Below are 16,881 nucleotides of genomic sequence, written 5' to 3' on the forward strand. Positions count from 1 at the left end.
CATAAACTTTGTGGATAGAAAAGTAATTAAAATATATACTAGAAGGAGAATTGTAACTTGCATATTCACTTATTTTTTTGTATTTAAGAAAGCATAGTTCATTGCTACTGCAAATATTTTGGTCAGATTTTATACTTTAAATTGCAATAACAAAAGCAACAATACTTTGTTCTTTGGTATTATTCTCCTATGAATTTCCATTTCTCCTGCTTAGTGGCATTTACAGTTCTCATTTTGCATTTCTCACTGACTTCAAATTAGTTTGTGCAGCTTCAAAAAAATGTACGGCTTGGGACTGTTCAAAAGAATACTAAACAGCAAAATAAAATTAAAAAGAAGAAAAAAGGAAGAAGAGAGACCATTTGACATTGAAGGGACTCAAGAAGAGAAAAGACACCTTTCTACAGTACTATTTAAAACATGTTTCTTTCAGTCTTCAAGAGTTTTGCTATGGAGTTTCAATAGCAAAATTTTCTATGTGTGCCAAATAGAATGTGTTTAAAAGTATCTTTTTTTCAAGTTTTTTTTCAAATATTATTCTTTCTGTAAGTATTATTAGTTATCAAGGTATTATCATTATTAGCATGCAATTTCTGAAATTGTAATTTGAACAGAAATTGTAAAAATGGCAAAAAGAAGATGTCTTGAGCTCAATTCAGTTGGTAGGGATAGAACTTATATTTTTCTGAAGACCTAGAAAACTAATTATAAGCATCAGTGTTGTATTGGCAAAACTATTTTTCTTTCATTTGGAACAATCACATTTCAGTAATCTATTTCCTTATTTTAGGAGATTCTCCTTCATTATATTCCCTCTGCAAACTGATACACAAACTTATTTTTAATTTTGGAAAATATAGTTCTATTTTTCAAACAAATTCAATTTAGAATATTTTTTGTTTTTAAATGGTTCATTTCCTATTTTAGCATTAAAACGGGAGTCACAGAAAATTGCTACTTTCTAATCATCTTTAAGATCACTGAATTGATACAAAATGTGCACACATGCAAGATCAACAAAGGATCTCTTTTCAGTGATCACACATTTACATATATAAAGTTATCTAACTCTCAGTTTGTAGGAATGTACTCGTACATGAGTAAATGTTCTGAGAGTTTGCATTATGAATCATGCATTATAGCTTGTACTGCTGGCATCTTGGCATCAATTTGAATATACAAGGATTGATTTTGTAGGCTGGTAATTGGAGTAGGAAGGCCAATACAAGTAAGCATAAAAGCTGCTTGAATTGCAAACATTATGGAAAGATAACAAGTACTAATATGACGAGAGAATTTCAGTATTTAAGCAATGCTTCAGCATGTCTATTCACTTCACACATGAGCTATAACACATAAATAAAATCTTAAAGTGCAGCAGGCAAGTGAAAGCTAAGGACATTATTTGAACTGTAACATAATTTATACTCTTCTCTTCCTTAAACCCAGGGTGTAGTAAAAACTTTATTCTTACAGATCAAATATTTTCTGTTTAACAGGACACAAAAAGATAGTCCATATGACTAGTAATTAGCAAAACAAATGTGCCTAAAATCTATGTCTTTCTAAAAGACAAAAAAAAGAATATCACTTAACATTTCTGTAACATTTTCATCTTGTATCTGCTAAATGAAGTGTACAGAAAAGTTAAAACAAGGCAAGTAAAAAAATTACAGAGAAATCAGTGTAATTTGTTTTATGATTTTTCATAACTAATACAGGAAAAAAAAAATTGCTGTGACAGGTTTGTATGGTTAAACTGTCAAATGATAAGAACAAAGAAACAACTTGCCAGTATGTGCACTTTTCACAAATGTTATTTCCCCCCACAACTCAGTAATGCAAGTTCAAATGGATTAGCATCATATACCAGAGCTAAAATTACAACTTTTGAAACCTACTTCCTTTCCTTTTTTAGCAACTTCGTTTTTTATCTTATTGACACAACATGGAATAGTTGAACATTTGAAATGTAGATTAAAAACATATTTGAGGAATGATAATAATTCAGACATTTGCTGCTCCTTTGTAAGTGTACTCAGCACAGGTTCATTTAGGCGAGTTGTATCTCACATTGAGTATTTGCAGCAAAAATGACTGCACATCTTCTAGTGATGTGCTTCTCTGAAATGAGGGAGACTGTGATTCTCACAGAACAATAATAATGTAGCATAATCACAAAACTAGAAACAATGTATATATGGATGGAAGACTTAGAGCAGGGCTAGGGAACTTAACTGTTCATCCAGACTCCTACAAGACACAGCAGACTGAGGAGAAGGATCTAGGTTTGTTACATGAGACTAGGATAACTTAACTGGCTAACATGACCCAGCTATGCAAAAGACACAAAGTTCCAGGAATCACTCAGGTACATCTAGTGGAAATTATGGTATCATACGAGATAGAGCAGGAAATTATCTGACACATTATTCAGAATTCCAGTTATCTGTGTTAAAGTGAGGTCAGGATTAAGAGAAATGGTACTCAGATGTCCAAGAAAACAAGGAATCTATCCCATGAGAAATCAAATAAGCTACAATCTAGAAAAACAAAGTCTGACTAAGATTTTAAGAGGACAAAACAACAGATAAATTTGACTAATGCTATCATCAGAACGCTGTGATATAAACCAGGAGAAAATAATCTTGAAACGGAAATTAAAACTCCATCTGAACATAACAACTAGAATGTCTTCCACTAGGAATAGTACAGTTCAGAGTTTAATTTCTGAAAAGATGACATGAAATGATAAAATAATCAATGATCCAAAAGGCTTATTTTAAAAATGATATTTATAAACTTTATAGGTAACTACTATATTGCCAATATCCACATCTGTAGAGTTTTTTTTTTTCCTTCATTTAATAATAGAAAAATAAGTACAAAAAAGACAATGAAATAGCCAGAAGATTCTGAAAGTTATATTTTAATTGCATTTATATAATATTTGGAGAATTTGTTTGCTTGACTTTCACCAAAAAAAACCCAAATTTGTTCATTTTTCCTCTTGTGGCATTTTGCTAAACTCATGCATCATATATATCAAAACTTGTTGCCAATAGTTCTGGACAAATTGACATAACTTCTAGGTAACACCAAAACCAGTTTAAATAATTAGGGAGACTCAGAGGGAAAGGACAAGGGTCTTTAACTTTCTGGGGGAGTGCTTGAATCATGTTACAAAAGAGGCAAAGCTTAGCCATTACCTCTTCTTCTAACAGTGTTCTGGAGTGAACTCAATGATTTTGAATGAGTTAGCCATGTTCTAATAAAAACAGCCCCTTCAGAGACTTGAACAGAGTTCAAGCACCTCCTACCCGTATCAAAATAAGCACTTAGCTTTCCAAACCAGGAGACTTCCGAGCATGCACAAGGACCTCTACCTAAATGTGCTCCAACTTGGAATGATTTTAAGTGCCTCTGAGGTTAGGTGGTACTTGAGAACAGGAGGTACTGGTAAGACTTCACTGGAATCTAGTCAGGGAAAATCTACCCCCAGATATCACTATGATAACCTGTTGGAAAGTCATTAACTTACGCAAAACCTGCACTTACCAACCATACATTACATTTTGAGTACAGTGTGGTGGATTGCCCCTGGCTGGATCCCAGATGTCCACCAAAGCCACTCTTATTTCTCTGCATCTGGACGGGGCAGAAGAAATATAATGGAAGACTCATGGGTCAAGATAAAGACAGGCAGAGATGAGTCCCCAGTTACCATCCCAGGCAAAACAGACTCGACTTAGGGAAAGATTAATTTACTACCAATCAAATCAGAAAAGGGTAATGAGAAAAAAACCCAAATCCTAAAATAAACCACATTCACCCCATCCCTCCCTTCTTCTTGAATTTAACTTTACTCCCAATTTTTCTACACCCATTCTCCCAGTAGTGCAGTAAGATAGGCAATGGGGGCTGTGGTCAGTTCATCCCGCATTCCTGCCAATCCTTCCTCCTCAGGGGAGGACTCTTCACACTCTTCCCCTGCTCCAGCATGGGTGTCCCTCCCATGGGAGACAGCTCTCCACAAACTTCTCCAGTATGGGTCCTTCCCACAGGTGCAGTCCTTCAGGAACAGACTGCTCCAGTGTGGGTCCCTGTGAGGTCACAAGTCCTGACAGCAAACCTGCTCCACCATGGGCTTCCCACAGGGTCACAGCTTCCTTAGGGCAATCGCCACCCCTTCCATGGGCAACAGGTGGATCTCTGCTCCACCACAGATCTTTACTGTCCTTTCTACCCTTCTCTCTAAAAAAACAAATGCAAGTTTCCTCTTCATTTGGGTTTGGCAACTCTTTTTGAGTTACTGCAAGGTAGCTAAGACTGAAGATTTTGAAGGAGTATAGTATCTTCCTACCTTCATTCATTACCTTAGTTTCATTAATCAGGTCCAATCTTTCATATAATTACATATCTAGACCTACATTGATTGAATTTATGTCAACCAAAATACTTCCAGTCATGGAAGACAGCAGAGTTCATTAAAAAAAAGGCCCAAAAAATCAGCATATAAAGCATATAACACTTCATAATGAAAACATTCCATTTTTTTACCAGCCTTTGAGAAATGCTTAAAGGCGTCACAATTCTGCATTGGAGGAGGACTGAATAAGACTGATGGTAAAACATAAAAGCTCCAAAACCCATTAATTTCTGAAAAGAGTCTATGCTGAACTCCTTTTACTCAGAAAAGCCACGTGGGGCTTGGGTTGTGTAGCTTCTACTGTTTATGATGTGGTTACCTACACTTGAGCCTGCTGTGCAGACTCTCTTTATAAGTCAATGGAAAGAAACAGGTACCTTACAGACATGATTCCATCCCAGCACAGGCATTTAAAATTAGAGAAGACTGATGACAACCACAGTAAACATTGTACTAAAATCCATGCTGCACTTTACTTACTTTGCTCATAAACTAATGTTTGAACTCATCCGAAGTCTAACAGTATATTACACTTTAAAAATGCTCCAAAAAAAATCACAGAATTCCAAAACAGCGGTATGAACAAAACTGAGATCTCTGAATATGATGTTCAAAGATTTTCAGTGTTAGAACTGGAAGGAGATGTTCACCTCGTACTGAACAAAATTCAAAGCTACCATAAATTAGATTCACAGTTTCCATCTCTACAAATAGCTGTACAAAGGTAACTGGATGGGCAGAAACAAAGAAATGGAGACTGCCCTCACTCCCAACACATTGACTTCCACTTACCCAATCCCTTCATGCAACTGTTTTGTCTTTGCCTGGCTTAGACTACCCTTCCAAAGAGAAAGACTGGGAAACTGCACCATATATTTTACCTCAGATGAATCACACTCAGTGAAGCTTTCATGACTGCTATTTTTTTATCTCTTCTTTTATTTACACCATTCCCTTCCTCGCCTCTCATCTTTACTCTTTTGTCTATCATCAATCCCCTGCAAGTTTCACAACGTAGACATAATGTAAGGAGAAAAATGCTTTTGTCTGACAAAACAATTAAAGATTCTCAATCCCCTAAACTAACTTCTTCCCTTCCTTTTTCTTATTTTGTCCTTGATGAAAATTTACCATATTTAGGACCATTCCAGGGGAACAGGTGGAGAAGGATTTTGGAACAGGTTTCCTTTATATTTTATACCACATAACTAAGGGAAAACAGATTCCAGGAAATCTTTTAATGAAGGACTTACTAATCCAAGTTTTATATGTTTTCTGCATCTTCTTTTGAGTTTAATAAAAAGCTAAGGAAATTTTTAAGGGTGATAACTACAGTAAGACCTTACTGATAACATGGTGTTTCATCATGGACAACATACAGATGGTTAAAGTTGGAACAGAATAACCAGAGAGTTGCAAAGCTATCTGTACCATAACTGACAATACAAATGTTGCCAATAATTGGAAAATATTTAGGGTGGTATTCAAATCCAGACTGCAGAAATGTGTGTGTATCTAAACATAGGTCTTACATGTAAGCAAAGTATCTCAGGTGCCCTTATATTAAATGTTCCAGACACCAGGAAGCCAGGACAACAAAGTTAAAATATAAAATATTCTTTAAACAATAGAGATAACTTTCTCAGAAATGGCATACTGGTCATTTTGCATTGGGAATTTTGTTTGTTTGGGGTGGTTTTTTGTTGTTTTTTTTTTTCCTTTTGAATCTAAACATGGTTGGTCTCCCCCATTTCGGTTGGTCTCCGACTCGCACTCCACTTCTGTAACTCCTCAGTCCTTTTTAATCATACAAACTACTTAGTCTTGAGTTTTTTTCCAACAGTTAAACTGTCAAGGTAGCATCAGGAAATACATTTAAGTAGGACATGGCACATATAATCTTAAACACATTTAATCACATTAAAGCAGAAGTGGCACTACATTCATTTTGAAAAAATTATAAAATTGAAAAATTTTAAAATAAAATAGCATTAAAATTTGCAAAATTCAGTTAGCATACTGAAGAAAGGTATTATTTGCCTGGCTAAAATATCCATTTAACAACACATTGTGTGTAAAATTTAAGGCTTTTCCACAAAAGAATTCTCCCTATTCTACAGGATGGTTAAACCAAAACCTGCTGAAGTTAAGGAAAAAATCCCCAATCATGAACAAGCCAAACCAAAAGAGCTCTGCAAATGACTTCAGGTTTATCACAAAAGACACTTCTGCATTCTGAAAGGTCTATTCACAGTCTTCATTTTAGCAAAATACTCTTTGGAAGCAGTTTCTAAAACTAGATGTAACATTCATTTACATGTATCTGCCAAGTTTTTAAATGTTTTAGAAGCTAAGCTAAAACATCTTGAAAATGACTCATTGTGGAACCAGAATACATACTGTAGGAAATAAGAACTCATTTACAAGTGGGAGAAATACACTCACACTTCATCTGTGGGAATTCACTAGACTTCCCTTCCAGTAAACATTATATTTTAAAATAATCACAGAAAATATGTTCTTTTAACTGAAGTTTATGAAAAGATTTAGACAGCTGGCATAACAAAAGAGAATTACAAAGATAAATGTAAAACTGTCTTCAAAAACAATTAGTAGTTCTGCCAAAAGATATCAATTTAGCAATAAAAAGATTCCGTTTTTTTTTTTTTACTCTAATGGTTACACTAAAACTGTTTAATACAGTTGTTCAGTCTAAATAGATAAACATTTGAGACAAAGGACAAAAGGAAGATGTGATTATTTTACGAGGCAAGAAAATGCAGGGTAGGGGGACAGCCCTGGCAGGCAAACAAATTACCATAAATTAACTCTTACAACTTGGAGCATATCAACTACCTTTGTAGATGTGCACATTTTAGTAATACTACTATACCTTAAGAAAATGCACTACTTTAAAAAGTTTTTCTTTGAAAAGAAGAAGTCATCTGGCACGGAGAATATATACCTGAAACATACTCTATTTACCTATGCATATAGAATACTTTGAAAAGAGAAAAAAAGAACTCTGACACAGAAAATTAGACTCAGATTTCATAACTTGTGACTGGGAACAGTGTCATAAAGGACAAACCTAAAATCAAAAAACCCAGCCTCACTAGCTTCTATAAAGTAACAGTCCGTAAAAACAAAAATGTTCTAGAGGATCATGCAACAGACAATAAAACCACAGTATTTCCTCACCTGGTTTTAGGTCTAAAAATCTTCAAAATGAGTTATTAATAAAGGCTCCATTCCACCTAATACCGGGTATTTCACAGGGTCAAAGGATTATCAATAATCACACTTTGGTTGCCCTTTACTGTTCAGAGAAACCCTCTACCAGTGTAGAGTGTACTGAGAGATTCAGGAGTCAGTTAATTACCTGAAGCGAGCAGCTTATAAAGACAAGGGAAGGACTATGTTTTCTAATTATTTTCATGTACTTAACGTACCGTTTTGCACAAATAAAACCTTTTCGCCTTCCCATAGTGTTTTGAGTGAGACAAATTCCTCCCCTCTCTATAACCCACAACCAATTCTAGTGACCCCAGCAATGTATCCAAGGTAAAATAGGAAGATTTAGCTTTTTGAAGCATTTTGAAACTCATGATCTAGATTATATTTCTGGAATGGAAAAGCTAAAGATCTTAGAAAAATCAGAGCAAACATTAAGCTAAATTTCAGAAGGGATGAATCAGTGCACTTCCGTATCAGTTTATCCATGGCAACACTTTCCACAAAACAATTAAAATATCTATGAAAACAATTCCAGATGACAAGTTCCACATCAAAGCTTACACTAGATTATATACATACACATGCAGTAGTATTTATATTAAAATGTTAGCCAAGAGCTGCAGCATTTTGACATTGTATCCAATGTTTAAATTTTACAAGAGATGTACAAATAGGCTTGTAAGTACAAGTATGTACACTTTACATGTCTATTATGAAATCTAATATTTCATATAAAGACTAAGTGCCTGACAGGTATAAGCGTTTTATGTAGTGCCCAAGTTTCATCTCAAAGGAACCTATTTCTAGTTACATCTATTCCTACAACTATACTGCCACTTGATGGAAAAATCTGACTTCCTCTTAAGAGAAAGTTTCTCAATTTTGTTTATTCCATGGGTATGAAGCTGCATAAACTATGGCAATTTTTTTCACTGCTGGAGTACCTCAAAGGGACACACACACAGTCTGTACCTTCCCCACACTTGACGAGCCAGCAGGGTGGTCTGTGCAGCAAGGTCTTGACATGGCAACATTTGTTTCTTTGTTAGTACAAAAAACTACTATTAAACAGGGTTCACAAGAAAGGGTTGGCACTATTGACAGATGAACAGGATCTTTATGGATTCTGCCCAGTGGTAAGAACTAAAAGAACCCTTTACTACTAGCTGCAAAGCCCCTTGATTTAGTGTTTCATATGTACCCCTCCATTCCATTTTGGTTGGGTTGATTCAGTGCCCAGGTTCTGTGTACTTACTGCCTATCACCCCACTCCTCACACAGAATTACAAATTCTCTCAGTAATCACCAGCAGCCACCCTCTGGAGGAGACCAACATATCTGCTTTCACAGTGTGCTCCCCTTGGAGTCCCATCCAGAACAAATGTTCCCATCTCCTACTGAAGAGCCTCTTGGTCTTGCTAAGGTTCCAAGCTTTTTTTTTTGTTTTTTTTTTGTTTTTTTTTTTTTTTTTTTGTTTTTTTTTTTTAATCACAACCAGCTTCCCTTTATGGTTATAATAAACAGCTCAAAGTAGTACCACCCTCTTGGTACCCTCATGACTCAAATGTCATGTCACAGCTAAGTGTCACTATGGCTAAACGATATTTGGTAAAAATGGCCTGATATCTCATACTGCCATCCTCCAGCTACCCAGATCAAGTTATTCCTCAGGAAGCTCTTGAACTCTGGCTAATTATGCCTTGAACATTAATTGCACATGCATTTTGCTGGTTTCACAGAATACACTCACAGTTACCCATACAGTCATAGAAGTAGACACAACTGTGCCTTTAGATCATTCAACTAGAAACACAAATAGCTGTAAAAATTATCTAAATAGCTTTGCACTGAGTAAACATGGCCTTCCCACTATCCAATATGTGATGCAATACTTCAACACTGAACACATACAATTTAAAAAAAAAAAAATTACTGGTGTCCCTGAATGTAAACAACTCTTTGAATCAACTGTGACAAAGTCTGGGATACATTCTTGAGGCAATCTTATCTGGAAACAAGAACATATGAAAGGGAAATCAGCCCTCCAATTCTGGTCTTTCTGTTCTCTCTTCATCAAGGCACTGATCACCAGACATGCCAATCTCATGAAGACAGAAAGCAACAAAACAGCTGCCAAGGACTTGCATGGTTGTTCCATCAGCTGTGAACAGTGGACTCACCAGCTGCGAGCACTACACATAAATATCATACATCACTCTCTTTTGGGAAGTCCTTGATGTGATTAATTAGGCATATTCAATGCTGGATGGACTAATGTCCAAGGCAAACAACTCCTTGTCGTTTATGGCATGAAAGTACCTTGGCTCACTGATGCACACTATTCTGCCTGTGAATGAGCATACTATGATGGTCCTTAATTTACTTACAGTTCTTTATTTGTTCATTTACAATTATTTACCTATGCTCTATTCCAGAAGCACATACAACCATTTTTCCTATTTGTCATTCATATGAAACTGGTGTCACCACCATGGAAATGAGGACCAGCCTAATGCTTTCTTCAGTTATACCTAGCATTTTCTAAACAATTCCAATGTGATTTTGCAGAAGACAAACTCTAGCTAACACTCAGCTCAAAGGTCTCAATCATCAATGCTAAGTCTTCATGTCCAACATTTCAGAATTTATGACAAGGTTTTAACATCACAAAGCTATAACTTCCTTCTCACACCACACAAGCACTGTTGGACACTGTTCTTCCAAAGTTTGCTCTCTGGAAATGGGTATAGCATAACATCCTTTTCCATGAGGTAATTAGAATCCTTTTCCAGGGGGTAACCACAGACTAAGAAAGAAATTACAGAAGAATGCTGTTGGTTTTATTAGACTTAAATACAATACTACACAAATAGCCATATTTTATAAAGACATACAGAAAATACAGTATTCCTTCTGTGAAGAATTTAGCCTTTGAATTGGCATTATAATACACTGTTTTGGTAAACATATATAATTAACATTCCCTAGCTGTATTTATGGTCATGGTGTTATTTGTGACCTGTTTTTCCTCTGTATTCTAAGAAACATATATTTGGGAGTTTCCTATAAACAGCTTCTTTTCTCATGTGCCATTGAAGTGTTAATGCTTTGGGTTACTTAATGCTGGTAGGGACTTCACACACACATTTAGTCCTTCAAGCCCAGATGCTTAGAAATACTCCAGAAACACATTATTTGCATAGATAATCTGATGTATGTAACAATCTTTGAAAAAAATACAAAAGAACCCATATTAACAATTTCTTCAGATAAAAGCTTTCACTTGTATCTTGCCATTACATCCAGTGTAATGTCCCCTTTTCAAAGGGACCCAAAGCACATGCAGTAAAAGGCTGGGAAGTTCCCCTGTGTTTCATAGCTCCTGTTATACATAGAATGGCTGCACATACACCTTTTGCATACACAAAAGGTATATGTAGCCTGATAAAGCTTGCTCCAACTGCAGCCAAAAGTGTGTTTTGAGAAAAGCAAGAAAAACTTCTGCATATTCTGTATTTCTCTCTAATCCTCTGTCACTAGTGTTCAACTACTTCTCACTCGAGCATTTCCTGAAAGGCGATGTGCTTTCTACCTGTAAGGGGATTCTCAAATTTGTCTTGAGTTTTTCCATCTCGTTTTGAACCCATGTAAAATTTAGTACCTGTAACATGATTGGGTAAGGAGTTACAAAGGACCCCTACTTGTTCTTCCTGGCAGTGCTCAACATTAATGAGAAGCTGGGTGCAGTGAGTCACAAAAACAGGTGTGTACCTGAGGAATACTAACAACCACAGCAAAATCATGGACTGCAGTGGAAATTTCAACCCAGTAACTGAAGAAATAGATATAAGCAGTAGCACCCTTATAATCCAGAATCCCTCTTTGAAGGAATTTGGAAGTGCTTTTGAATTTGTTCTCAAAGGACATGATATATTTCAATCTTTCCAGGCTAGCAAAAATACCTTAAGGACTTGAAAGAGTAAATAAATAGTTTTTTTAGGTACTCAGAATAGCCATTGCACCATTTTAACAATTTGCCTCTTCTAATCATAATATTTTAAGATTAAAACATTTTGGTTAGTATGCAATAAAAAGTAAAATGAGAATGACAAGACTGATGGAAAAGCTTTACGATAAGACAATATATTGATACTACAACTTTTCCAAAGCATCCCTCAGAGGCTGAAATTATTTTGTAAGAATTATTTCTTATGAACTGGGGCAAGAGCAACTGAAATAAAAGATTTTTAGAGCTATAAATATAATCATTAAACATTCCTTGCACAGTAAGAGAACAAACTTCAAAGCCTGTATTCCAGATGTAATGAAGCTGAGAAAGGTCAGACATCAGACTAACTTAGCATTCCTATGAGTCTTGATGTAGATAATTCTTCAACATCAAGACAGTTACAGTTATGAAGTGACTGGTTACAGGGCTCAAAACATTCATTCTGCAAGAACACTATCTTAGCTAAGAATGTAAAATTTTAAGATCCTGATTAGGAATCTAAGAACAAAAAACAACTAGGCATGCTTTAGCAAGTGTGCAGTCTTCCCAACACTATTATTCATTTATTTCATCAAATCAGTTAAGTAGGTTTTCTCCTTCTGTTTATTAAAATGCATCCTAAAATTATCCATTAAGATGTACAGCTCAAATAAATATATCCTCAGAAGAAAAGGAAGAGAGTAGCAGCCTCCCTAGTAATTTCAGTAGAAATACAGGATACATAGACTTTTTCTGTTACGGATTTCAGTGCTGCTTATATAGCTTGGAACAAACTAGACTTAGTCACTTGGGATATGGACTTTGCTTCTCTATCATATTATTGCTCTTGGTTCTTTCACCGACTTCTTTGTATTGATTCAGAATTTCCAAAAGGGTGTCTTTCAGCAATTTCCATGACATTCATTAATTTTACCCTTTTAGTTGTACCTCATATTTACCTTTCTCATCAGATGAAGAACAAGATGAAGGTAGCTTAATGGGAAATGTGCAATAGTTACTTTGGCAAGGGCTGAAATCTAAACAAGATCTAATAATGCCATTGAAGGGCTTGGCTTTATTCTGATAGAAATTCTAAGTGTTAAAAAATTACGCATATACTTCATACAATAGAAGTCATAAATGAATACAGCAGCAGCAAATTATTATTACCAAAAAAGCATTTTGGAAAGCATAAACAAAGTCAGTCGAGACTGCAGATTTAAAATGGTAGTGATTTTCAAGACCTACATAGCTTTTGAATTTAAGGGATTACAAAACACCTCATATACAAACCTAGCAGCCATGTGTAGGCAGTAAGAAGTTCTGACAGTAGTTTTTATCACAGAGTGACGGCAGCTTTGCCAAAGAACTATTTTGGCCAGCAGTCTTCAGTATGGATTTTTAAAAATTCATTATTGAAATTTTCATTTGATATAAATATTCTTGAAGAGATAATACCCCCCTATTCAAATATTAGTAGTAACTCCAGCACATATATACATTGAGTTTGTAATTTTAATATTAGAATCCTGTCACTGCAGTCAGCAACATCCAGATGATAAGAATACATTAACAGAAGGGGAAAAGAATTAGTTTTAATATTTCTGTTAACAATGAAAGTACAATGTAATAAATGAAAATCCAATTATGAGATTCCTGCATGCTCCACAGAGATTCCAAATGTATTCTAACATTTATTTATTAAGGAAATTTATCAAATTATCTTCTCACCTAAGATAATCCTCTAGGCTTGTGTGCAATTAATAAGAAGATATAGGGATCTTAATTTAATCTTATTTAAAAACCCATTTGATGAACAGAATTGATCCCCTCTCTCCATCACCTAAAAAAGTTTAAGACAGATGACTACCATCAAATACTGTCTGATATATTCTAAAATATAACATAATTTTGATGAACAAAAAAAAATAGGGATGAAAGAGATTCAAATGAAAAAGACTACGGAGAGGCTAAAATAAGTCTCTAAGTTGCATAGTCAGCTTGCAGCTGACTGGAAAGGAAAGCAATAAATCTGTAAACACAAATATGCAGACAACTTTTTGCATACGTTTCTTAATCTATGTGGCAGAGACAAATGCTGTCAAGAAATGTCAACAATCTTTATTCTATTTTGTTTTTTATTTGAGAAAAGCATTTCCAAGAAGAAACAATAGAAATACTCCTAAAGGTATTTTTACCTGTAGCAGATCATCCATTATAAATTCAATAATTTTTACAAACTGAGCTATGTACATCAACCCAGAAATATTTAAATACTAATACTTTGAAATACAAAATACTTTGAAATCTTTACAGAACAAACTTAAGGCTCTAAACAATTTCTGTGTTCATCACCCTGACTTAACACAACTATAGAAATGGTTTACACGATATGGTTTAAAAATTCATCATCTATGTATCTGTGTATATGCAAATAAGAAAGAAAAAAAGTACTTAATTAAAAATATCCTATTACCTGATGGACAGAGGCAGGAATTGAAACTAGCTTTTACAAAACCAAGGGGTTTTATGAATAGTGTCCACTGCAAAATTGAAGGAACAGCACTGCCATAACACAATTTCCTTGAATATTTGTTTTCTGTTTACTGCATACCTATTTTATTTCTCTTGATTATTCTACACTTCTCACTTTATCATTACAAAAATGGGAAAAGTACAATTACATGATGTGAGCAGCATTTTTTTTCTCACTAAGAAAACAAAGGTTTTGTGTGAATTTCCCTTGTGTTCCCAACAATTCTAGAATTTTTAAACCAGTTTCCACTGATATAGCTGAGTCCTGGAAAAAGATATTATACTACTTTTAGAAGAAATTTAAGGAATTTGACTTTAAAGGAAGTCAACAATCAAAGGCAAGAGATGGGTCTTATAGATAAAGTGCTCTAGTATGAGTTCACACCATATTAGACCTCTGAGTCCACTTTAAGAAAAGAAACCATTTAAGTCTATGTTGCACCTTAGGCACCTTATCAGGAAAAAGCCCAATAGCAAACCACAGTGCACTTCTACTTTTTTGGTGTGTTTTTTTTTTTTTTTTTTGCTGTTGGTGTTTTGGTGGGTTGGATGTTTTTTCTTTTGGCAAGGAGAAGTAACAGATTAACAGTCAATAGTTTGAAAGTAACACTCCAGGAGCATTCAAAAGAAGGAAAGGCTGGAACATATTTAGCACCTGCACTTAACCATGTATAAGACAAAGCTGTTACAGAATTGCTCTGCTTATTCTACCCCTAGACAATTTCAACTGAGGTAATACAGCTTTGAAATTAGAAAAATGTCTTAAGTCACATTACCAACAAGCGAAAACGTTTCCCTTTGGTCATGTTTTTTTTAGAACATGTGTGATATCGACAAGACTTTAATTCAAAAATATAAAATAATTTAAGTTTGTTGTCATTGTCATAGGTAAATGAAACATGGATTCTCAGACAGAAATTACAGATTTATAATGGCAAAGAGAGCAACAAAACTTAAATCCTGACATCACAGTGGTCTACTTTAAGGTTGAAACAGCAGATCCTTTCTCAACATAATTCTTTCATGAATATTATCACTTTGGTATTTTCTTGGCCTTTGTAAATAGCTGTTCACAGAAAACTATCACAGACATGAGTAAAAAAAATGAAAATAACAGCACTTGACTAGAAAATTGGGTATTAGTTACACTTCTGATCACAAGATTTGCCAGGGGCTTTATTTAACCACCATTCAGGCCAGTCAACATTCCACATACTTCTGAAGCTTTCAAACATGTTTGTTTATACAGATTACGATACCAGTGGTAACTACGATGAGTCACCTTGTCTTTACTAAAGTAGAACAAGCTGTTATAATCACTTAAATACAGTACTGGACAACACAGGTATTCCTTTTTCATCTTAGGGGTTTCTGGTGATATTAGAAAATTTCTTTGTTCTACAGAACTGTCACATGTGAGTCCACAGTAAATTCAGAATTTGGGGGTCTTTCAGGCTAAGGTATTTCTACCATCTCAACATGCCAGTTAGTTACTTTGCAGTTCACTAAGGAATGCAGAGAAAGTCATCGTCTTGACACCTGTTATGTGGTTAGAGTGAGGTACTTCTAAAGAGAGACAGCAACATTTCAAAAAAGGCTAGTATGGGTTTTCCATATTCCAAAGCAGAAAATAATCTTCTGAGGAGCAATCTACTTCTTAGAACTCTAAAATTCAGCATTAATCAACTTATTAATTTATTTAACATGAGGAAATGAGAGTTTTACTTAACTGGAGGGCTTATCACTAGAAAATGCTATAAGAGAAAAGAAGTATAAGCATATCAAATAAAATTCCTATGTTTCTAATTGCCGTGGAACATCCTTCCTCAAAATAAAGCAACAATATGAAAAAAGGCCACATTATATGAGTGGGAATACAGCTGGACAGAAAAGTATTTTCTCCACAGTTCTTAAGTTTTAAAGCATAGAAGAAGTGCAAAGTTAGTATTTTTATTATGTAAAGTGCAAACTCAAATTATGATATGCCAGACTGATTTTCAAGGAGTTTCCAGTTCTATATGAAATCCCCATGTCTTAGTAAATCTTACCACAGGGAAAGGTAGGAGTCTCATTAAAAAGAAATCTCTGTTGACTCACATTAGCATTTTATTTTAACCCAGGAGATCAGTTTCGAACCAAGTTTCCTGGTCCTCCCTATTCAAATGGCTTTGATTTCTGCATTGTGGAACCATCACCTCAGAGTTTGCAAACTGAATTCCTTTTGAGAACCCAACAACCCGTCCAATGTGCTCTAACCGCATTAGGTGCCACTAAAAGGCCTTTGGCACCCTTGGGCCCATTCAGCTGAACTAGAATTAATCTGAAGTCAAACCCCTTAAACTCACCATGGATATCAAGTCCTCTGATCCATTGCATTTGCTCTAGACCTACCCTTATTGTTTGACATCATCAGTTAGAAATCACATTTTTTCAATACTTCGGCAATGCTATTTCTTCAGTAGTATCACCACTGCAATTTAGGAGTTATACATAAAAATTAAAAGCTTTAAAAAATTTGTTCCTAAGCTTAAGTTAACAACATTTTAACTGCAATTAAAAATTATCCAGAGCAAAGAAGGCTCATCTAGTACTTCCTTTGAGTAGATGACTAGGTAGCACAGTCACTTAATGAACTGATCTCTTCATTATAGAAAAAAAAAATGTATTAAAAAAATGAATTAATTCCAAAATT

General features: G+C 34.9%; 1 protein-coding gene across 5 annotated transcripts in view; it reads right to left on the bottom strand.

Annotated features, from left to right (window-relative positions):
- PIBF1 (progesterone immunomodulatory binding factor 1) overlaps positions 1 to 16,881 on the bottom strand; it is a 105,280-nt gene that overhangs the window by 58,492 nt on the left and 29,907 nt on the right. For 4 of the 5 annotated variants that reach the window (XM_053971147.1, XM_053971145.1, XM_053971150.1 and 1 more), the window contains exon 11: positions 3,559 to 3,648. The exons of the other annotated variant lie outside the window; for it this stretch is intronic. In XM_053971147.1, coding sequence (XP_053827122.1) covers positions 3,559 to 3,648 — 90 coding nt within the window. The remainder of the gene's footprint in view (positions 1 to 3,558; positions 3,649 to 16,881) is intronic. 5 annotated transcript variants of the gene reach the window in all.

This window comes from Vidua macroura, chromosome 2, assembly GCF_024509145.1.
Source record: "Vidua macroura isolate BioBank_ID:100142 chromosome 2, ASM2450914v1, whole genome shotgun sequence".
NCBI classification, from domain to species: domain Eukaryota; kingdom Metazoa; phylum Chordata; class Aves; order Passeriformes; family Viduidae; genus Vidua; species Vidua macroura.